This window comes from Salvelinus namaycush, chromosome 16 (assembly GCF_016432855.1).
Source record: "Salvelinus namaycush isolate Seneca chromosome 16, SaNama_1.0, whole genome shotgun sequence".
NCBI classification, from domain to species: domain Eukaryota; kingdom Metazoa; phylum Chordata; class Actinopteri; order Salmoniformes; family Salmonidae; genus Salvelinus; species Salvelinus namaycush.
Genome location: NC_052322.1, coordinates 19,262,168 through 19,286,845, shown reverse-complemented (window position 1 = coordinate 19,286,845; position 24,678 = coordinate 19,262,168). Strand labels below are relative to the sequence as shown.

General features: G+C 40.4%; 2 protein-coding genes across 6 annotated transcripts; one reads left to right on the top strand and one right to left on the bottom strand.

The window, feature by feature from the left end:
- The first annotated feature begins 991 nt into the window (after positions 1-991).
- LOC120060676 (ORM1-like protein 2) lies at positions 992-7,484 on the top strand. 2 transcript variants are annotated; one of them, XM_039010075.1, is made up of 4 exons: positions 992-1,031; positions 2,845-3,019; positions 6,387-6,538; positions 6,707-7,484. In XM_039010075.1, the coding sequence occupies exons 2-4, from the start codon at positions 2,846-2,848 to the stop codon at positions 6,840-6,842; spliced, it is 462 nt and encodes a 153-aa protein (XP_038866003.1). In that variant the 5' UTR covers positions 992-1,031; position 2,845; the 3' UTR covers positions 6,843-7,484. The 2 variants fall into 2 exon arrangements, with proteins under 2 accessions (XP_038866003.1, XP_038866002.1); XM_039010074.1 differs by lacking the exon at positions 992-1,031 and adding an exon at positions 1,281-1,370.
- A 3,308-nt stretch (positions 7,485-10,792) lies between these two features.
- Positions 10,793-22,087, bottom strand: LOC120061120 (nuclear envelope integral membrane protein 1-like). 4 transcript variants are annotated; one of them, XM_039010677.1, is made up of 10 exons: positions 21,987-22,087; positions 21,202-21,323; positions 13,587-13,806; positions 13,417-13,489; positions 13,017-13,110; positions 12,712-12,826; positions 11,741-11,966; positions 11,485-11,661; positions 11,099-11,278; positions 10,793-10,842 (listed from the first exon to the last, which is right to left on the bottom strand). In XM_039010677.1, exons 1-9 carry the CDS (start codon positions 22,078-22,080, stop codon positions 11,101-11,103), a joined length of 1,299 nt encoding a protein of 432 aa, XP_038866605.1. In that variant the 5' UTR covers positions 22,081-22,087; the 3' UTR covers positions 10,793-10,842; positions 11,099-11,100. The 4 variants fall into 4 exon arrangements, with proteins under 4 accessions (XP_038866605.1, XP_038866607.1, XP_038866604.1 ...); XM_039010679.1 differs by having other exon boundaries at positions 10,795-10,837; XM_039010676.1 differs by having other exon boundaries at positions 10,814-11,278.
- Positions 22,088-24,678: the final 2,591 nt, after the last annotated feature.

Here is a 24,678-nt window from a genome sequence, read left to right as displayed (position 1 = left end):
ATTAGTTAGTGCACATACAGATGTATGTAATTAATCTCTATTGAACGCCCACTGGAAGCGCAGTGACGTGGGCTGGTGGTTATAAATTGCCAGGGTCAAATTATTTTCCCAGTCTGCCCCTGATCTACTGTAATAATACATATTATTCAACAGCTAATAATCTATACTAGGGAGGTCATCTAGGAATCTCTAATGGCTGTCACAGGATTTCTCAAACTGCAGTCAAGCACTACACTACATAAGAAGGAAGCTGTGCTTTCCTAAAACATTCCTGTTATTCTTTATGGAGGTGCACAGCTTCCTATTGTTTCCCCATACTTCAATATGTCTATTATTGTGGGTAGACGTGTAATGCTGACTACAATTCCTTCAAATAATGATTACGTAATGTTGACAGTAATTCAAACTGTAAAAAAATTATGTTGTACTCACTTTCCCCAAAAAAGGAACTTGCACTCAGTGCACATAAGCTAACTTATACAAGGAAGTTTGGTTTATGACTCATTCCTTCACTGAATGGGCAGAACTCTTTTGAAGACATTTAATTAAAAAGCACACTGACGTACTGGTAATACATAAGCAAAAGCATTATTTTGTATTTTATTTCTCCCCCCCAAAATTATGCATATTTGTTTTTTTCTGCCCGCTCACCAGTTGTGGAAAAAGTACTGAATTGTCATACTTGAGCAAAAGTAAAGATACCTTAAGAGAAAAGGACTCAAGTACAAGTAAAATACTACTTGAGTAAAAGTCTAAAAGTATTTGGTTTAAAATAAACTTAAGTATTAAAAGTCAATGGAATTGCTCAAATGTACTTAAAAGTATCAAAAGACAAAGTAAAAGTATAAACCATTTCAAATTCCTTATATTAATTAAGCAAACCAGACCGCACATTTGTCAAGTTTTTTTAATTGACGGATAGCCAGGGGCACACTCCAACACTCAGACATAATTTACAAACGAAACATTTGTGTTTAGTGAGTCCGCCAGATCGGAGGCAGTGGGGATGACCAGGGATGTTCTCTTGATAAGTATGTGAATTGGACCATTTTCCTGTCAAACTGCATCGAGTACTTTTGGTGTCAGGGAAAGGGTATGGAGTAAAAATGTCATTATTTTCTTTGGGAATGTAGTGAAGTAAAAGTAGGCAAAAATATAAATAATAAAGTAAAGTACAGATACCCAAAAAAACTACTTAAGTATTATTTTTTATTGAGTACTTTACACCACTGCCGCTCACTCATTATAACTTTCTTATTGGGAAACTGTTGTGCGGTAAAATCCGATTCTGATAACATGGCACCATTACAGCCAATCCAAAACGAACAATGGAATGAGCATGTTTAGAGGTTTCCTGGTTACAACAAAATGTGAGTTTCTAGCTAGATTGTAAGGAAAGTTTGTTCTAAAATGCTAAATGTCATGGGTTAGCACCTATTCACATAATCTAAGTAGATTTTGCAGATTCATTTGAGTTTTCACGGCACAAACAGCTGTTGTTATTTAGCTACAGTAGCTAGCTAGCCAGCTTGCTGGTGGAGTTAGCTTGCTAGTTAGATAGACTTTTAGCTAGCTAGCTAGTTAAAGCAGCAATCGGCGGTGGAAACAATAACAAAGCGAACTCCCCACCACTGTTCAGTATAAAGCGGGTGTATGGGGCTTGAGAATTGTAAACACTCGCAAATTCAAAGACAGGACTGACCTCCATGATATCAAAAGTATACCCTTACGAAAAAAGTTTGCAGTATAACTGAAGTACGTATTTACAGTATTTTTTTTACTGCAGTAATTTTGCAGTTTAACTGCAGTTACAGTGCAGTATAACTGCAGTACAATATCTGCAATACCACAGTTGACTGCATTTACCTCACTTTTACTGCACTTTTTTTGCAAGGGTAGTTTTAACCATGTTTATTATGCAATACAGTGTTTATTTACATTTACTTTGTTTACAAACATTGGAGTAAAACAAGCGTATATTTTGGGTTCTGATGGGGTACGACAGTTGAACTAAGGCATTTGTAAGTAATTTTTTAATTTTTTATCAATGGGTACATGTAAGTATGAAAATGGATGTAGGAACTGCTGATTGCCCATTTAACTTAAAGAGCTAGCTAACTAATAGCTGACTTCTAAACGACCGACTGTAGTCACCAAATCAGGACTAAAGTGGCATGAGCTACTCAGTCAGATGAGTTGACGTTAGACCCACTTGCTATATCAACAACAAGATATTAGCTAGTTTTCGTAGTAGTTAGCCAGACTGAGGGAGGGATCATGGCTGTGGGGATCAGTGGCAGAATTCTCAATTTCTCAAATACACTTGGATTGGAATATATATATATATTTTTTTATACAAGCCATGAAATATGTACAGTATATTGATAGCTACCTACCCACGATAATAGGATGCAGTAACAGATGGTCACTTTACCTGACCTAGTGGTATACTGGAAGGAGAACTAGGCCACTAGATTTCTACTTCCCACTTGACATCAATGTTCTATATCTGACATAGCCTACCTCATCTTCTCACGTTGATCTGTGAAATGAGTAATTGAGGGAACTGTGAAATATGCAAATGATGTACTCATTCTCCTTTTGTTTAGTACAATTTTCACAGAATTGAATTCTAGATTTTATGTTATTCATATACCAATCAAAAAATCTGCTCTTTCAAATTTTCCATTTAACATCATACTTCAATTCTAGAAATTAATAGGAATTTCCCAAGCCGTAGGCCTAGATCCTGTAGATTGATTTCCTGCATTAAGCTTCAATGTTTCCTGTATCAAGCTTCAATTTCCAATGACCATCATTTGTAATCAGCCTCTGTTCCCTCAGGATGAATGTGGGTGTGGCTCACAGTGAGGTGAACCCCAACACGCAGGTAATGAACAGCAGAGGGATCTGGCTGGCATACCTACTGCTGGTCACCGTGCTGCACGTCATCCTATTGAGCATCCCTGTCCTCACAGTGCCCCTCGTCTGGACCCTCACAAATGTCATCCATAATCTGGTCAGAACAAGTATTTATAGTTTGTTTTTTGTTTTTCCAACCAAATGTAGGCCTCATTTAAATATATTTAAGCCCCTCTTTTTGATAGATATAGCAATTTAAGTTATTGGATCCTCATAATTTTGAACAGTAGAGTAATGCAGACTTGTGTTATGACATTGTAATGACTAATAAGTGTGTCTGTTGTAGAGGTCGACCGATTATGATTTTTCAACGCCGATACCGATTAATCTGCCGATTTTTATATATATTTGTAAAAATGACAATTACAACAATACTGAATGAACATGAACCCTTTTTATTTTAACTTAATATAATACATAAATAAAATCTATTTAGTCTCAAATAAATAATGAAACATGTTCAATTTGGTTTAAATAATGCAAAAACACAGTGTTGGAGAAGAAAGTAAAAGTGCAATATGTGCCATGTAAAAAAGCTAACGTTTAAGTTCCTTGCTCAGAACATGAGAACATATGAAAGCTGGTGGTTCAATATTCCCAGTTCTTCAATATTCCCAGTTAAGAAGTTTTAGGTTGTAGTTTTTATAGGAATTATGACGCGTCAACTATTTCTCTATAACATTTGTATTTCATATACCTTTGACAATTGGATGTTCTTATAGGCACTTTAGTATTGCCAGCCTAATCTCGGGAGTTGATAGGCTTGAAGTCATAAACAGCGCTATGCTTCAAGCATTGCTAAGAGCGGCTCGCAAACGCAGTAAAGTGCTGTTTGAATGAATGCTTATGAGCCTGCTGCTGCCTAACACCGCTCAGTCAGACTGTTCTATCAAATCATAGACTTAATTATAATAAACACACAGAAATACGAGCCTTTGGTCATTGATATGGTCAAATCCGGAAACAATCATTTTGAAAACAAAATGTTTATTCTGTCAGTGAAATACGTAACCATTCTGTATTTTGTAAAAACGGGTGGCAACCCTAAGTCTACATATTGCTGTTACATTGCACAACCTTCAATGTTATGTCATAATTATGTAAAATTCTGGCAAATTAATTACGGTCTTTGTTAGGAAGAAACACAGTTAGCAACGAGCCAGGCGGCCCAAACTGTTCCATATACAGTTGAAGTCGGAAGTTTACATACACTTAGGTTGGAGTCATTAAAACTCATTTTTCAACCACTCCACAAATTTCTTGTTAACAAACTATAGTTTTGGCAAGTCGGTTAAGACATCTACTTTGTGCATGACATAAGCAATTTTTCCAACAATTGTTTACAGACAGATTATTTCACTTATAATTCACTGTATCACAATTCCAGTGGGTCAGAAGTTTACATAAACTAAGTTGACTGTGCCTTTAAACAACTTGGAAAATTCCAGAAAATTATGTCATGGCTTTAGAAGCTTCTGATAGGCTAATTGACATAATTTGAGTCAATTGGAGGTGTACCTGTGGATGTATTTCAAGGCCTACCTTCAAACTCCGTGCCTCTTTGCTTGACATTATGGGAAAATCAAAATAAATCAGCCAAGACCTCAGAAAAAAAATTGTAGACCTCCACAAGTCTGGTTCATCCTCGTGAGCAATTTCCAAATGCCTGAAGGTACCACGTTCATCTGTACAAACAATAGTAAGCAAGTATAAACACCATGGGACCACGCAGTTGTCATACCACTCACGAAGGAGGCGCGTTTTGTCTCCTAGAGATGAACATACTTTGGTGCGAAAAGTTCAAATCAATCCCAGAACAACAGCAAAGGACCTTGTGAAGATGCTGGAGGAAACAGTACAAAGGTATCTATATCCACAGTAAAACGAGTCCAATATCGACATAACCTGAAAGGCCGCTCAGCAAGGAAGAAGCCACTGCTCCAAAACCGCCATAAAAAAGCCAGACTACGGTTTGCAACTGCACATTGGGACAAAGATCGTACTTTTTGGAGAAATGTCCTCTGGTCTGATGAAACAAAAATAGAACTGTTTGGCCATAATGACCATCGTTATGTTTGGAGGAAAAAGGGGGAGGCTTGCAAGCCGAAGAACACCATCCCAATCGTGAAGCACGGGGGTGGCAGCATCATGTTGTGGGGGTGCTTTGCTGCAAGAGGGACTGGTGCACTTCACAAAATAGATTGTATCATGAGGATGGACAATTATGTGGATATATTGAAGCAACATCTCAAGACATCAGTCAGGAAGTTAAAGCTTGGTCGCAAATGGGTCTTCCAAATGGACAATGACCCCAAGCATACTTCCAAAGTTGTGGTAAAATGGCTTAAGGACAACAAAGTCAAGGTATTGGAGTGGCCATCCCAAAGCCCTGACCTCAATCCTATAGTTTGTGGGCAGAACTGAAAAAGCGTGTGTGAACAAGGAGGCCTACAAACCTAACTCAGTTACACCAGCTCTGTCAGGAGGAATGGGCCAAAATTCACCCAACTTATTGTGGGAAGCTTGTGGAAGGCTACCCGAAACGTTTGACCCAAGTTAAACAATTTAAAGTCAATGCTACCGAATACTAATTGAGTGTATGTAAACGTCTGACCCACTGGGAATGTGATGAAAGAAATAATAGCTGAAATAAATCATTCTCTCTACTACTATTCTGACATTTCACAGTCTTAAAATAAAGTGGTGATCCTAACTGACCTAAGACAAGGAATCTTTACTGGGATTAAATGTCAGGAATTGTGAAAAACTGAGTTTAAATGTATTTGGCTAAGGTGTATGTAAACTTCCGACTTAAACTGTACCCTGACTCTGCTTACACTGAATGCAAGAGAAGTGACACAATTTCCCTAGTTAATATTTTCTGCTATCATGCATTTCTTTTAACTAAATATGCAGGTTTAAAAAAATATACTTCTGTGTATTGATTTTAAGGAAGGCATTGATGTTTATGGTTAGGTACATTTGTAACGATTTTTCTTTTTTCGCGAATGCGCTTTTGATAAATCATCACCTGTTTGGCAAAGTTGAAGTAGGCTGTGATTCGATGATAAATTAACAGGCACCGCATTGATTATATGCAACGCAGGACAAGCTAGATAAACTAGTAATATCATCAACCATGTGTAGTTAACTAGTGATTATGTTTAGATTGATTGTTTTTTATAGGATAAGTTTAATGCTAGCTAGCAACTTACCTTGGCTCCTTGCAGCCACAAGGTCATTTTGATGCTGCACTCGTGTAACAGGCGGTCAACCTGCCAAGCAGTCTCCTCATGGATTGCAATGTAATCGGCCATAATCGGCATCCAAAAAGGCAGATTACCGATTATTATGAAAACTTGAAATCGGCCCTAATTAATCCACCAGACCAGGGTAATTAATCGGTCGACCTCTATTCCACATCCTTTTGTATATATAGCGTATGTGTGATCTGTCCACCACAGGTGATGTACTTGTTTCTGCACACGGTGAAAGGAACTCCTTTTGAGACACCAGACCAGGGCAAAGCTCGCTTACTCACACACTGGGAACAGATGGACAACGGCATCCAGTTCACATCCTCACGCAAATTCCTCACCATCTCACCCATTGTACTGTAAGACAGAACATTTGTGCATACTAGTATTATCCATGTGCTTTGGAGCAAAACATGTTATTTTTTCTTATGGCTTGCAATGATAGTTTAACATAGACGAGTAATTATTGCATTCTTGTTTGTTATCAGCATTGAATAATAACTCTAAACCATCTGTTAATTATTCAGGTATATTCTTGCCAGTTTCTACACCAAGTACGATGCCACGCATTTCCTGGTCAATACAGGCTCTCTCCTCAGTGTCCTCCTTCCAAAGCTGCCCCTGTTCCATGGAGTACGAATATTTGGGATCAATAAGTACTGACACAACTGGATAGTATCAGATTTATGTTTTATTTATGTGTAGTTCATTTCTTAGGTCCAGAGGCAGAAGTGAAGAAGACATGTTCGGTAACTTTGAACTGTTTTGAAGGAAATTGTTGTTTTTATTGCACAGTTCATGTTACCTCTCTGACCAAAAACAAAGGAAGCAAAATGCGCTGAACACAAAGCTATATGATTAAGAGCTACTGAGTGGCCACTGCTTTATTTCACTATATTTATTTTCATTATTTGACATTCATAATGTATGTGTGCAATGTGAATGTATCCTCAAACCATTCTTCTCTCTTTGGTTGGATAACATGTATTTGCCATTTTCTAGAAAGAGCTTTAATGTGAACTTCATCACCTTGAAAACTAAGTCTTCATAATTACTTGTATTTGTCCACACAGAATGTGTGATTAGAGAGTTTAGGATAGTGGCAGCCATACAAATGGAGTGGTGGGCACCAGTATGTGTGTGGTGCCTTAAAGTTTTCAGTTGGCTGCCACATTTTTTTCATTTAGTTTGGTGACCAATCCATGTGAAGACTCTTGGATATACATTGCCATGTGAGTATTCTCAATATGTGATAGTGACTAAATAATAAATGTTCCAATATCAGGTTTGATTCTTCAGCCTACATCTAAATACTTCCTGTGTTTGTTTGGAAATTTGGGGTACATCCTTACCATATTGTACACACACATAAGTGCACTGTGCAGCAGATTAATAATTACACAAGACAAAGTTTAATTATTGCATTGATTGTTCTCATCTAATCCCACAATGTTCCTATTGTAATTCCTTGGATGGTGTGGGTTTTGAATGACATGAGGGAAACCTAAGGGGAATGTTCAGCAGAGGAACAGCAACACAGGAGTATAGTAACATTGTGCAGGAGTGAGGGGTCGGACCATCATGTAAATTCTCAGATTGCCTGTGTGGGGATTCTGGGGAACTCCACACACTTTACATGAGGCCTATCACGTTTCCTGTGATGTGCTGATAAAACAGGGATTTCCGCCCGAGCTATGACCATGTTTGCATTTCAGTTATGAGGTGTCTCCCTACTGAGGTGGTGTGTTTGCTCTCCTGGGGGAAGTAGTGGAAATGGTGTCCTGGGTAATAATTTGACTACGCTGTAGAATATGCCAATCTGTTTTCCTGGTAAGCACATGCAAATTATATAGTAGCTCCATCATCAGCTGTCAGACTGCAGAAACCCATATGGGGTTGCCTGACTCGCACCCACTGTCTGGAATGCAAACAACATTTGTGTCACCTTTTCAGAAGTAGAAGTGAAAAGCAAAAGTGTTGCACCACCTGGCTTGAGAATTGCAGCTAACAGGATGACAATCTATTCTGAAACCTGGTAATATTGAAGGTTGTCAAGGTGAACATTGTAGTTAGTCAAAGCATAGGGTGTTTGTCCCTAAATACCAGAAAATACCCGAATGGCGCAGCGGCCTAAGACTCTGCGTCTCAGTGTAAGAGGCGTCACTACAGTCCCTGGTTCGAATCCAGGCTGTATCTCATCCGGCCATGATTGGGAGTCCCATAGGGCAGCGAACAATTGTCCCAGCGTCGTCATTGTAAATAAGAATTTGTTCTTAACTGACTTGCCTAGTTAAAATAAATATACAGCATAATAATACCAATTAGCCATACCCCCTGGATACATGTTGATACCCCCAGATATTTTTCCAAAATTTGAACAAAAAAATAAATACATTATTCAGTTTGGATATAATTTTTTTTTTAAAAGGTGTATTGCACCCCCTGTTGGTCATGTATAGCAGTTTCAGTACAACTCATACAGACAATGAATCATTCCGTACCACCATCTTTCTAGGGCTTTATGCTCCTCTCAGTATTCCCCTTCTTCAGCAACAGGTGAGTGGGCTTTCCACTGGTGGAAATTGTCTCTCAATATGAAGTGGGATTTTACGATATCATTAATTTATTGACATCCACATGATTATTTACAATGAACAGTACACAACTACCTGGCCACCAAATCTGTAAAGGTGTATGCATAGCCAATTCTACAACACAGAATAGAGGCCAGAATACAAAAGTACAATATCTCACAGTATAAAAGTATTATCCATTTTTAAGGCAATGCTTGTGATATGCTGTCCGAGGGTAACTTTGGATGGGCCATTGTCCCCGAACCCCGTATTTATGCTGGCAGGACAGGGCCAGTCTGTTGTATCTGGTGTTGTGTGTAATATTAAGTATGCTCTCTCTAATTCTTCTCTCTCTCCCCTCCCAGAGGACCTGAGTCCTAGGACAATGCCTCAGGACTAACTGGCCTGATGACCCCTGGCAGTCCCCGCCCCCAGTCCACCTGGTCGTGCTGCTCATCCAGTTTCTGCTATTCTGCCTGCGGTTATGGAACCCGGACCTGTTCACCGGACGTGCTACCTTGTCCAGGACCTGCTGTTTCGACCCTCTCTCTACCGCACCTGCTGTCTCGACCTCTGAATGCTCAGATTAAAAGCCAACTGATATTTACAGAGGGTGCAAAAGGTCAGCACCTCAGAAGTAACATGGGTGTCACAATCATTCCATGGAGGGCCAAGTGTCTGCTGGTTTTAGTTTTTTCCTTTCAATTAAGACCTAGACAACCAGGTGAGGGGAGTTCCTTACTAATCAGTGACCTTAATTTATCAATCAATTACAAGGGAGCAGAAAAAACCTGCTGACACTCGGCCCTCCGTGGAATGAATTTGACACGTGCTCTATAAATCACTGATTATTTGACTCTGCTGGTTATCTACGCACTTTTGAACATCTTGAAGAACAATCTGGCTTTAAATGGCCATGTACTCTAAATAATCTCCATCTGGCCACGCCTCAGAGCCTGGTTCCTCTCTAGGTTTCTTCCTAGTTCCAGCCTTTCTAGGGAGTTTTCCTAGCCATTGTGCTTCTACATCTGCATTGCTTGCTCTTTGGGGTTTTAGGCTGGGTTTCTGTAGAAGCACTTTGTGACAACTGCTGATGTAAAAAGGGATTTATAAATACATTAGATGGATATGAACCCTATAAATCTCAGTCCAAACAAAACATGAAAGTAACTAAGAACATAACAATGTAGACGTGTCACACACCGTCAAAGAAAGGTTATAATACTTGCAATGGTACACTTACACATTACTGTTTTTATTCCCGTACATTTTTTAAATTATATAAATTCAGGCTCAATGGCTGTAAACATCATGCTTTAAATACCAAAATATGAATTTCTTCCCCAACAGATGTCAGTTTGCCCTTTTTTTTATTTTTTATTACTTGTCAGCTATGAATTGCTCCCCGTTTACATCGGCACGTGTATGATGACGCAAAAAAATTGTTACGGAAAATCAACAATAATACCAAAGAAAACAAATGACCTTGCAGTTAAGACCAAGATAAAGTTGTGACATTCCTCCAAGAAAATAAAATACCCCATTCTTAGTGGTCATAAACCCTTACTTACTGACCAATAGGTTTCTCAGATGAATTCAAACACAGGACTCAATCCTAATTTGAGAAACACTACATTCTCATTTCTCAAGTCAGAATCTGGCTCTGTGTCGATAACCAAAACGTGTGGTTGCCATAAGCAATCTACACTGAGTATACAAAACATCAGGAACACCTGCTCTTTCCATGACAGACTGACCAGGTGAAAGCTATGACCCCTTCTTAATGTCACTTGTTAAATCCACTTCAATCAGTGTAGATGAAGGGGAGAAAACAGGTAACTTTTTTTATTTTTAAGCCTTGAGACAATTGAAACATGAATTGTGTATGTGTGCCATTCAGAGGGTGAATGGGCAAGACAAAAATTTAAGTTCCTTGGAATGAGGTGTGTATCAAGAATGGTCCACCACCCAAAGGACATCCAGCCCACTTGACACAACTGTGGGAAGCATTGGAGTCAACATGGGCCAGCACCATTGTGGAACGCTTTCAACACCTTGTAGAGTCCATGCGCCGACAAATTGAGGCTGTTCTGGGGGCAAAAGGGGGAGCAACTCAATATTAGGAAGGTGTTACGAATGTTTTGTACACTCAGTGTACAGTATTATGTATGCCGCAACCTGGATGCCAGACATTAGCTCACAGGCCTAGCAATGGCCAGATTCCACCATCTCCATGGCGATTCATGAGCACCTGTCTTATGGTTGGAGGAGAGCTGTAGGGGTTGAAAGCCAGTCAGCACTATGCTCCATTAACCTTGCTACAGGAAAATAACCACATCTATTCACCTTCACAAGTCTCTGTCATTCCATCGAAGGTCTTCTTTTTTCAAAGCATTCATCATATTCTCCTCATCTTCCTCATCTGTGTCAAAGAAATCATCCTCAAAGAACGATCCATATTCCTGCGCATGCACAGAAACCTCATTCGATATCAGGTGAGGTGAGCCCTCCACAAAATCAGCAAACCTGTGGATCACAACATCATTGCCTTTAACATCAAGCTTTTGAACAACACTGATCATATGTTTAGTTCAAACCAGGAATGGGAAAGAGACAGTTACGTGACTAGTAGTAGACCTAAAAAGACAATAGTCACCCTGGGACTGAAATCTAGCTTTTCAGGCTAGCAGGACATACATTTCAGTAGGTATTTCAATGCTACTGACTGTCACCTTTTTGGGGACGCAAGTCGAGAGACGGCCTTCCATTTGCTGAAGTCTGGACTGCTGCAGTACTTCCTCAGCTCCTCCAGGGCATGCTGCGTCTCCACCTCCCCCTGTTTCTGGAACTCCTCTTCAGTCAGCAGCCGACGAGGCTCTGGCTTCCAGCGCAGAGTTGGCTTGACTTTGCTGCACAATGAGAATTCTAACATTATTAAAAATGCCAATAAACACGAATAAAAGAATCATTAGAGTTATAAAAAACTACCGCCAAGCAAGAAGGATCAATGAAATGGAATACTCCAGGTTCTTAGAGCAGAAGGCAGCCACGATGATGGCCAACGCCACTTGCTGAACCTGGATCCCACTGTAGATCAGTAGCAGGCCAAACAACTGCAGTGTCCAGGACAGGATATTTATACTCCTTTCCTCCACAAGAGGGCCATGACGATAGCACACAGCAAAACTGATAAACCCAACCACTGCAGCATAGCCTAAAGTACACAGAAACAATTCATTCAACTGTTCCTACTACAAACATGGAGCAATGGTTGTGAACTTATCATACCAGATACAAAAAGTTAGAGCGATAAACAAGGTACTTCTGAGAGTTTGTTGCGATTGTGTTTATTACTATCGATACTTTTTTTTTTTTTTTTTTTTTTTTAGGGGTGGATCAGCTTAATATTGCGGAAAGAATGTTGCTTCCAATGTAATTGTCTGCATCATTTCCAATCCCCCATATTTTTTGGGGTAAATATATATATCCATACACGCATGCATACATATATACATATATACATACACATACCTATATAGACATACATACTTTTTTAAAGAATATACCTTTATTATTATTCCCCGCAACCCTACCACCGCTCCCCCAATTGGAGTAAACTAATAAACACTTCTGCTTTTACCTTCAATTTATACATCTTATACCTATTTTACAGACACAGACTACTTTATAATAGTTCTCTCTTGTTTGTTCTTAGTCCTTCCTCTATTTCTGTTGTCCATCCAATTTTATTTCCACTTGTAACTGTGCTATTTCACAAAAGCTCCGCACCTATACACATTTCACAGATCCCGTATGCCCTACATTGTTTATCTTGTTATTAGTCCCACCCTTCAGTTCCACTCAACCCTTCCCATCTATCTTCCAACATCATCCATTTCGGATTTTTATTTGCCATATATTTTTCAACTGTGCTGTGATGCTTTACTATCGATACTTACCAAAAGCCATGTGCCAGTGCTCTCTCAGAATCATCTGTAGGTTCCTGAACACAAGCTGGATGATGTAAACGGAAAAGGACCAACCACCAACTATTACCATGTAAAATGGGCTTTTCTGAGAAAAGAAAATGAAGATTATGGGGTATGAAATCTAAACATATATTTTTATGACTCTCGTACATGGTACAAATCAGAAAGGTCTCCCAAATATGAACTATCAGGGTACACCCCGACTTTTTGTTTTGTTCAAATCAAAATGTGTTAGTAGTGGGTGAGGCCTTGATATAGAAGACTTGACTTCTTACCTTGGGCAGAAAGCGTGCCATGATGAAGATGAGGATGATAAGGGAGGCAATCATACCTGTGCTCATGCCAGCAGAGTAATAGAATACCTGACTCCTGTTAGATAGCGACAAAAAACCACATCAATCATCCTAGCCGCGGGAAGTAGGGGTGCTGCAGCACCACCTGATAAATCAGAAATAAATAATAATCCACATTTTGTGAGAAAAAAAATGGTTTTCACTGGGCCTTTATTACTCCCGTATGAGGACAAAAATTTTCCTCAGCAGCGCGGCAAGAATAAATTCTCTACAGCCCCACCCCTAAACATATTCCCGCAGCCATTACAATCATAAAGGCGAGATTATCAGGATCATGTCATTAAAATAGAGGGTAAAATGTGAACACAATTCATTTAGTTACCTGCTGAGTGAGTCTGCAAAGATGAATAACAGCACTCCAGCCAGGAATGTCACAAACATGTAAATGTCAAATTCTGCAGGAGTAAAGCAGAGACAGCAACGATTCCACATGAAATCAATATGTAATAGGCTCGTAACTAACAAAGACACCCCACCTTTCCTTTAACTTACTTCGTATGGGCATTACAGTGTATTGTGCTCCAAGGTTGATGGGGTCAATCTTGAAGCAGGTCTTTGGGCTGAACAGGCTGATGCTGATGGTGGTTTCATTGGTCTGCTCAAGCATTAGGTACTGCACAAGACCCCAGACACTGAAGTGTTCTAGTTCCTGCAGCTTCTCCTCATCCTCCACAACAGTCACCTTCAGCTGTTTCGAGCTCCATACTCTAATCTGTCGGCAATAAGACAAGTATTAGCTACACACAAATATAAAACATACAGTGCATTTTGGAAAGTATTCAGACCCCTTGACCTTTTCCACATGTTACGTTACAGCCTCATTCTAAAATGGATTAAATTAAAACAAATCCTCAGCAATCTACACACAACACCCCATAAATGCAACAAAGCAAAAAAAGGTTTCAAATGTTTTATTTTATTTATTAAAAATGAAATAGAAATACCTTATTTACATACAGTACCAGTCAAAAGTTTGGACACACCTACTCATTCCAGGGTATTTCTTATGTTTCACTATTTTCGACATTGTGGAATAATAGTGAAGACATTAAAACTATGAAATAACACATACGAAATCATGTAGTAACCAAAAAAAGTGTTAAACAAATCGAAATATATTTTAGATTTCAGATTCTTTAAAGTAGCCACCCTTCGCCTTGATGACCAGTTTTGCCCACTCTTGGCATTCTCTCAATCAGCTTCATGAGGTAAAAACCTGGAATGCATTTCACTTAAAAGGTGTGCCTTGTTAAAAGTTGTGGAATTCCCTTTCTTCTTAATGTGTTTGAGCAAATCATGTCTTCTGACAAGATAGGGGTGGTATACAGAAGATAATATGACTTGGTCTTTTACCAAGTAGGGCTATGGCAAGAATAGCTCAAATAAGCAAAGAGAAATGACAGTCCATTACTTTAAGACATGAAGGTCAGTCAATCTGGACAATTTCAAGAACTTTGAAAGTTTCTTCAAGTGCAGTCGCAAAAGCCATCAAGCACTATGACGAAACTGGCGCTCATGAGGACCGCCACAGTAAAAGAAGACCCAGAGTTACCTCTGCTGCAGAGGATAAGTTCATTAGAGTTACCAGCCTCAGAAATTGCAGCCCAAATAAATGCTTCACAGAGTTCAAGTAATAGACATCTCAACATTAGTTAAATAAAAGGTTAAAAAAATAGAAGACTGCGTGAATCAGGCCTTCATGGTCGATTTGCTGCAAAGAAACCACTACTTAAGGACACCAATAAGAAGAAAATACTTGCTTGGGCCAAGAAACACAAGCAATGGAAATTAGACCGGTGGAAATCTGTAATTTGGTCTGATGAGTCCAAATTTGAGATTTTTGATTCCAACCGCCGTGTCTTTGTGAGACGCAGAGTAGGTGAACGGATGACCTCCGCATGTGTGGTTCCCACCGTGAAGCACGGAGGAGGTGTGATGTTGTGGGGGTGCTTTGCTGGTGACACTGTCTGTGATTTATTTAGACTTCAAAGCACACTTAACCAGCATAGCTACCACAGCATTCTGCAGCGACACGCCATCCCATCTGGTTTGCTCTTAGTGGGACTATCATTTGTTTTTATACAGGACAATGACCCAACACACCTCCAGGCTGTGTAAGGGCTATTTGACCAAGAAGGAGAGTGATGGAGTTCTGCATCAGATGACCTGGCCTCCACAATCACCCGACCTCAACCCGATTGAGATGGTTTGGGATGAGTTGGACTGCAGAGTGAAGGAAATGCAGCCAACAAGTGCTCAGCATATGTGGGAACTCCTTCAAGACTGTTGGAAATGCCTTCCAGGTGAAACTGGTAAAGAGAATGCCAAGAGTGTGCAAAGCTGTCATCAAGGCAAAGGGTGGCTACTTTGAAAAATCTAAATCTAGGTGTTTAACACTTTTTTGGTTACTAAATTATTCCATATGTCTTATTTCATAGTTTTGATAAAACCCTTGATTGAGTAGGTGTGTCCAAACTTCTGACTGGTACTGTAAGTATTCAGACACTTTGCTATGAGACTCGAAATTGAGCTCGGGTGCATCCTGTTTCCATTGATCATCCTTGAGATGTTTCTACAACTTGATTGGAGTCCACCTGTGGTAAATTCAATTGATTGGATATGATTTGGAAAGGCACACACCTGACTATATAAGGTCCCACAGTTGACAGTGCATGTCAGAGCAAAAACCACGCCATGAGGTCGAAAGAATTGTCCGTAGAGTGCTGAGACAGGATTATGTTGACGCACAGATCTGGGGAAGGGTACCAATTTGTTTTTGCAGCATTGAAGCTACCCAAGAACACAGTGGCTTCCATCATTCTTAATGGAACCACCAAGACTCTTCCTAGAGCTGGCCAGCCGGCCAAATGGAGCAATCGAAGGAGAAGGGCCTTAGTCAGGGAGATGAACAAGAACCCGATGGTCACTGACAGAGCTCTAGAGTTCTTCTGTAGAGATGGGAGAACCTTCCAGTAGGACATCCATCTCTGCAGCACTCCACCAATCGGGCTTTATGGTAGAGTGGCCAGACGGAAGCCACTCCTCAGTAACAGGCACATGACAGCCCACTTGGAGTTTGCCAAAAGGCACCAAAAGTACTCTCAGACCATGAGAAACAAGATTCTCTGGTCTGATGAAACCAAGATGGAACACTGAATGCCAAGTGTCACATTTGGAGGGAACCTGGAACCATCCCTATGGTGAAGCATGGCGGTGGCAGAATCATGCTGTTGGGATGTTTTTCAGCGGCAAGGAATGGGAGACTAGTCAGGATCGAGTGAAGGATGAACGGAGCAAAGTAGAGAGAGATCCTTGATGAAAACCGGCTCCAGAGCACTCAGGACCTCGGAATGGGGCGAAGGTTCACCTTCCAACAGGACAACTACCCTAAGCACACAGCCAAGACAATGCAGGAGTGGCTTCGGTACAAGTCTCTGAATGTCCTTGAGTGGCCCTGCCAGAGCCCGGACATAAACCTGATCGAACATCTCTGGAGACCTGAAAATAAACTCAGCAAAAAAAGAAACGTCCTCTCACTGTCAACTGCGTTTACTTTCAGCTACCTTAACATGTGTAAATATTTGTATGAACATAACAAGATTCAACAACAGACATAAACTGAGCAAGTTCCACAGACATGTGACTAACAGAAATGGAATAATGCGTCCCTGAACAAGGGGGGGGGGTCAAAATCAGAAGTAACAGTCAGTATCTGGTGTGGCCACCAGCTGCATTAAGTACTGCAGTGCATCTCCTCCTCATGGACTGCACCAGATTTGCCAGTTCTTGCTGTGAGACGTTACCCCATTTTTCCACCAAGGCACCTGCAAGTTCCCAGACATTTCTGGGGGGAATGGTCCTAGCCCTCACCCTCCGATCCAACAGGTCCCAGACATGCTCAATGGGATTGCGATCCGGGCTCTTCGCTGGTCATGGCAGAACACTGACATTCCTGTCTTGCAGGAAATCATGCACGACTGATGGCATTGTCATGCTGGAGGGATGTCAGGATGAGCCTGCAGGAAGGGTACCACATGAGGGAGGAGGATGTCTTCCCTGTAACGCACAGCGTTGAGATTGCCCGCAATGACAACAAGCTCAGTCCGATGATGCTGTGACACACCGCCCCAGACGATGACGGACCCTCCACCTCCAAATCGATCCCGCTCCAGAGTACAGGCCTCGGTGTAATGCTCATTCCTTCGACGATAAACGCGAATCCGGCCATCACCTCTGAGACAAAACCGCGACTCGTCAGTGAAGAGCACTTTTTGCCAGTCCTGTCTGGTCCAGCGATGGTGGGTTTGTGCCCATAGGCGACGTTGTTGCCGGTGATGTCTGGTGAGGATCTGCCTTGCAACAGGCCTACAAGCCCTCAGTCCAGCCTCTCTCAGCCTATTGCGGACAGTCTGAGCACTGATGGAGGGATTGTGCGTTCCTGGTGTAACTCAGGCAGTTGTTGCCACTCTGTACCTGTCCCGCAGGTGTGATGTTCTGATGTACCGATCCTGTGCAGGTGTTGATACACGTGGTCTGCCACTGCGAGGACGATCAGCTGTCCGTCCTGCCTCCCTGTAGCGCTGTCTCAAAGTACGGACATTGCAATTTATTGCCCTGGCCACATCTGCGGTCCTCATGCCTCCTTGCAGCATGCCTAAGGCACGTTCACGCAGATGAGCAGGGTCCCTGGGCATCTTTCTTTTGGTGTTTTTCAGAGTCAGTAGAAAGGCCTCTATAGTGTCCTAAGTTTTCATAACTGTGACCTGCCTACCATCTGTAAGCTGTTAGTGTCTTAACGACCGTTCCACAGGTGCATGTTCATTAATTGTTCATTAAACAAGCATGGGAAACAGTGTTTAAACCCTTTACAATGAAGATCTGTGAAGTTATTTGAATTTTTACGAATTATCTTTGAAAGACCTTTTTTTTGCTGAGTATAGCTGTGCAGTAACGCTCTCCAGCCAACCTGACAGAGCTTGAAAGGATCTGCAGAGAAGAATGGGAGAAACTCCTCAAATACAGGTATGCCAAGCTTGTAGCGTCATACCCACGAAGACGCAAGGCTGTAATTGCTTTCAAAATTGTTTCAAAAAGGGCTGAGTAAAGGGTCTGAATACTTATGTAAATGTAACACTTCAGTTATAAATTTTTTATAAATTACCACAAATTTCTAAGAACCTGTTTTTTGCTTGTCGTTATGGGGTATTGTGTATAGATTGATGACGGGGGAAAAACGATTTAATCCATTTTAGAATACAGCTGTAACCTAACAAAATCTAGAAAAAGTCAAGGGGTCTGAATACTTCCCAAAACCATTTTCTGTTAAAGCAAGGCACCACAGGCTGAAATGAAATTTCCATTAGAATTTTCAAAAAGTAAACAAAAATGTAAACTTGATGAAAATTTTTATTTTCCTTGGTTTATCATATAACCGTCAATTTTTATGAATTTTAATATCTTTAAAATGGACATACATCAATAATTTCGAAGCTCAGTACATTAATTTACACCTAATTTCAAAGCCCATTTCATAGTGTTACAAACTGGACTATATTTAGTAACTGAATTTGAAGATATGGTGACTGGGTATAAATAGGGGTTTGGCAGACTAAATTTCCCAAAAGTCAGACTCTTCCCACACGCCAACTCATTTTCTCAGCTTCAGAAGCATCTGCATTCACCACATTTTGTGTGGTTATCCTTAGATACAGTTTAAGTTGGAAGTTTACATACACTTAGGATGGAGTCATTAAAACTCATTTTTCAACCACTCCACAAATTTCTTCTATAGTTTTGGCAAGTCAGTTAGAACATCTACTTTGTGCATGACACAATTCATTTTTCCAACAATTGTTTACAGACAGATTATTTCACTTATAATTCACTGTATCACAATTCCAGTGGGTCAGAAGTTTACATAAACTAAGTTGACTGTGCCTTTAAACAACTTGGAAAATTCCAGAAAATTATGTCATGGCTTTAGAAGCTTCTGATAGGCTAATTGACATAATTTGAGTCAATTGGAGGTGTACCTGTGGATGTATTTCAAGGCCTACCTTCAAACTCCGTGCCTCTTTGCTTGACATTATGGGAAAATCAAAATAAATCAGCCAAGACCTCAGAAAAAAAATTGTAGACCTCCACAAGTCTGGTTCATCCTCGTGAGCAATTTCCAAATGCCTGAAGGTACCACGTTCATCTGTACAAACAATAGTAAGCAAGTATAAACACCATGGGACCACGCAGTTGTCATACCACTCACGAAGGAGGCGCGTTTTGTCTCCTAGAGATGAACATACTTTGGTGCGAAAAGTTCAAATCAATCCCAGAACAACAGCAAAGGACCTTGTGAAGATGCTGGAGGAAACAGGTACAAAAGTATCTATATCCACAGTAAAACGAGTCCAATATCGACATAACCTGAAAGGCCGCTCAGCAAGGAAGAAGCCACTGCTCCAAAACCGCCATAAAAAAGCCAGACTACGGTTTGCAACTGCACATGGGGACACAGATCGTACTTTTTGGAGAAATGTCCTCTGGTCTGATGAAACAAAAATAGAACTGTTTGGCCATAATGACCATCGTTATGTTTGGAGGAAAAAGGGGGAGGCTTGCAAGCCGAAGAACATCATCCCAATCGTGAAGCACGGGGGTGGCAGCATCATGTTGTGGGGGTGCTTTGCTGCAAGAGGGACTGGTGCACTTCACAAAATAGATTGTATCATGAGGATGGACAATTATGTGGATATATTGAAGCAACATCTCAAGCAACATCAGTCAGGAAGTTAAAGCTTGGTCGCAAATGGGTCTTCCAAATGGACAATGACCCAAAGCATACATCCAAAGTTGTGGCAAAACGGCTTAAGGACAACAAAGTCAAGGTATTGGGAGTGGCCATCACAAAGCCCTGACCTCAATCCTATAGAAAATTTGTGGGCAGAACTGAAAAAGCCTGTGCGAGCAACGAGGCCTACAAACCTGACTCAGGTACACCAGCTCTGTGGAGGAGGAATGGGCCAAATTTCACCCAACTTATTGTGGGAAGCTTGTGGAAGGCTACCCAAAACGTTTGACCCAAGTTAAACAATTTAAAGGCAAAGCTACCAAATACTAATTGAGTGTATGTAAACTTCTGACCCACTGGGAATGTGATGTGATGAAAGAAATAAAAGCTGAAATAAATCATTCGCTCTACTATTATTCTGACATTTCACATTCTTAAAATAAAGTGGTGATCCTGACCTAAGACGGGAAAGTTTTACTAGGACTAAATGTCAGGAATTGTGAAAAAATGGGTTTAAATGTATTTGGCTAAGGTGTATGTAAACTTCCGACTTCAACTGTATATTCTCCAGAATTGCCCAGAGAAAATTGATATGTTGTCCATTTTTGATTCTACATAACATTTTCTTAGGAAACTTTTTTGTTGTTGTCTTTAGTATTTTACAGATAGAAAGATGAAAACAAGTATTTATCCACAATGTGCTTTGGACACGTCCAGTCCTGGAATGTCTAAACAAAACAAAACATCATCCAGTGTCCATAAAAATGGAATAGCGTGATATGCAAATATTCACATATTTAATGAGATATCACCATATTTGCATATTTTAAAGGGATATTTTTGGAATTTTAACAACGAGACCCTTTATTTACTTCCCTAGGGTCAGACGAACTTGTGGATGCCATTTTTATGTCTGTCTGCAGTACGAAGGAAGCTCGAGGTAGTTTCACAAGCCAATACTAACTAGTGTTAGCACAATGACTGGAAGTCTATGGGTATCTACTTCGTCAATGCGCTGATGCTAGTTAGCAACTTCCTTCAAACCGCAAGCAGAGACATAAATGGTATCCTCAAGTTCATCTGACTCTGGGGACGTAGATAAATGGCCTCATTGCCAAAGTCTTGAAGTATCCCTTTAATAAAATATTTCTGAAAAGTTAAATATACAAAAAAGTAATGTGTCTACATTTAACTGGTAAAATCTGAGAACCAGCCTGTTTGTGCTATCATGCCAACTCCTTACCCCTTGTCACTCACTGGCATAACAACAATGAAGTTGGCTAGAGCACAAACAGATTTGGGACTAGCCTACTTTTCTCTTACCTGGATTCTTGTCCATGTTTCCTTCCAACCTGGGGCAATTGGGTTGAGATAGCAGAAGTGACTCGACCCTGTTCTGTCAGACTCCTGGCCATCTTTGATATTGATTATGTTGATATTACTTCCTGTGAAAATTGCAAGTTGTGAGGGCACCGACTGTATTTATCAGCAAACTTCTGAATGCTTTGCACAATCTGCTAGCGAGCCAACCAAAGTCAAGCTGGACATTGGCTTTCATGACAGGGCTTAGCTAGTAGCTACATATCTACTAGCTTATGTAACGTAAGTGAGACACCAGAAACAGACAACGATTGAAGTATTTGGTTAACGCTAGCTGACTTGGTTATAGCCGAAGATGTATGTTATAGCGAACGTCAGCTAAGCAAGTAAAGAGTGTGGAATGTGGACTCGGAGGGTTGCAGCAGCTGGCTAGCTAATGTTAGTTTCTGGTACTAGTTTAACTTTCCATTTTAATCACTTACCTAGCTAGAGTGTATTATATATATATATATATATATATATATATATATATATATATATATATATAATCCAATGACTGTATATAAGAAGGGTCTAATCTCACCTGGATACTGACAGAATAGCTAACGTTAGTTCGCTAGCATGCAGGCTAGCTATAACGTTAGTTCACCTGGCTGGACCAGTTAAACGTTTGCTAAATTTGCTCGATAACTTGCCTCATCGCAAACAAAAAGTTAGCATCACGCATTTCAAGTTGGCTATCAATTCCCCTCCCCGCTTCAAATTACATAGCTAGCTATATACTATACCTGAGGTTTGGTGTGTCCCTAATATACACAAAAGCACAATTAGCAAAACTATTTTGGAGAGGGGTCCATTTTTCCATTTCATGTATCCCGCCATGACAGAAGTCTACACCGAAACCACGTGGTTCTTGTTACAGAAACAACTACCCAATCACATAAGAGGTAAACTGTTCCGATACGTTCAAGATGTGAATGTTTATGAATTTGTAGAAATTATGCGAAAATAAGACATTATGGGCACAGAAAGAACAAATCTTCATTGTAAGTATATTTGTTATGGGGGTATATTTTCTACTCGTGTCATGTTTATTTGAAAGACTGTAGATGATAAATAAATCACACCTTGGTCTGTGGAAGAAAAAAAATCTAATGCGTCACAATCTACTTGAAAAGGTACAATATTTTCTGTTCTGTCTTTCTACCACAGGGGACAGCCATCCGCTTAGCTTAAAGGTAAAATGGCTCGATTTTCAGTCAATTGCTGTAGGTGGTGTTTCTATATCACATACACCTCATCACCCTTTGATGTTGTGAATTATTACACTACATAACATGAAGGACTTTATTCACATGCACTTTATGTTCTGCAATAGTGCTGACCGCTTGGTCCCTCAACGCAGATGGTTAACTACTATAGGAAGCCTAGGCAGAGAGCTCTGTAATTATTGTACAAATGTGTTTTTTCAACTTTTAAAATTTTATTTAGATAACAATTAGTTTTTATTGCATATATCTGGTGGTTTTGAGCCACGGATTTGCGGTTGACTAACAGGTTAAATATTTTTGGCTTGGCTAGCTAGCTAATGTTTTAGTTTAAAAAAATGCACCTAGAGGGACACATTACCAGCTTTTTTGTTTCACCTTGCTGCCAGTTCGTGATCATTTGAGAACTTAATGAATACAGCAGTGCTGAGGCAGTAGAGGGCTTGTAAGTGAGGACGACTGGCTACTATTCTGAACTTTGTGTGGTGATCTTTTTGGTGCCCAGAGCTGCTGAGGCATCAACCAAGTGGGGGCTACACAGAGTGGAAACCCAGTGGTTATAAAACAGGCTGGTTCCCAGACTTGCCCTCTACAAGATCATCAGCAGACTCCATCAATATCATCTACCATCCTCTGACCAGCTCCCTTCACCAGCCATGAACTGACCCTCTCCATCTTCAGATGATGCAGCATTCAAAGACTTCATCTCTCTTGGTTGACCTGTCATGATACTGTACATTGCTTGTTTGTTTTTTGCTCTTGAATCGCTTTGAGATGAAGAAGCTCTTCTTCATCTTCTTTTTTTTCCCTTCTTCTTCTTCTGTGGATTTTATACGCCGGTTGGCAACCAACTTTAAGGTGCATTATCGCCACAAACTGGACTGGAGTGTGGACCAGAGACAGTGAAGGTCTAAATCCTACCCAATAATCTAATCTCCCTAAGGAAACGAAATACATCATTAAATACTACATTCACTTAATCCTGGCACAATCCTGGCACTTCAACCCCATTACTCCACAAATCCAATAACATTTGCTCCCTTTCTCTCACATATTTCTGGCACTGAAATAGAACATGTTCCACTGCCTTCATCTTCTCCTGACAATGATCACACCTCCCAGTCGAATGTTTCCCCACCACTTTCAATGTACTATTTAGCCTTTATGTCCCAGTCGCAGCCTTGTGACTACACTTTCCTCCCTTCTCTCTTGGCCTGAGGACCTCTCTGCCTCCACCTTTTCCTGGATCTTATACAGGTGTCTTCCCTTACACACCCTGTTCCACAACTCTTGCCACTTATTTTTAACCACTGTTCTTATTAACCCCTTGGTTTCTGCTTTACTGATTGACAGTTCCATCTCAACATTAGGATGTTTAAGAGCCTGCCCTGGCAATAATATCCACTTCCTCGTTCCCCTCTACTTCCTATGAAAAGCTCTGTAGAAATGTAATGTAGAAATGTAATAACTTATTATTATTATTATCACTGATTAGTCCATTATTAATGTAGGCCGCTCTGTGTAGTGTCGCTCTGTGGTACAGGAAGTCTATAGCTTTCCGCAGAGAAACACTGAGCACTACATGACTCAGAGATCCTCTGATATCATCCCCTATGTCACAGGGAACAGCACTATCTGTAGCCCTTAACAGAATTTGGTCTTGTTGCTCTTTGCTCTTTTCAAAATAGAAACTCTGTAGAACATTGACTACAATATTGTCTGTGAGTAGGCTAATGTTGTTGAGCCTATATAGTTGAATCTTAAATGAAAATAAAATGTTCACACTACAAGATTAACACCATGTGATATAGTGTGAATGCGACCAACTTGTGAATCACCATGTGTACTCTTTCAGAATTGTGATCATGACTACGTCCCCTGGCCTTCGAAAACCTCATCCCCATGCAACACAGCTTTTGAGAGCTCTGATCAGCTCACTCCTATTTGTGCCTGCCCTGCCCTATATAATGGAGCTATATACGGGGAGCTATATAATGGAGCTATATACGGGGAGCACCAGTACCAGATCAATGTGCAGAGGTACGTGGTACTTATGTACATGAAAGCAGGATAAAGTAACAAGGCATCCAGATAGATAATAATAAGAGTAAAATAAAGAACAGTAGCAGCAGCAAATGATGAGTGTAAAAGTGTGTGTGAGTGTGCGTGTGTGTGTTTGTTTGTGTTGTGTCGGGTTGCGTGTTATGTGTGT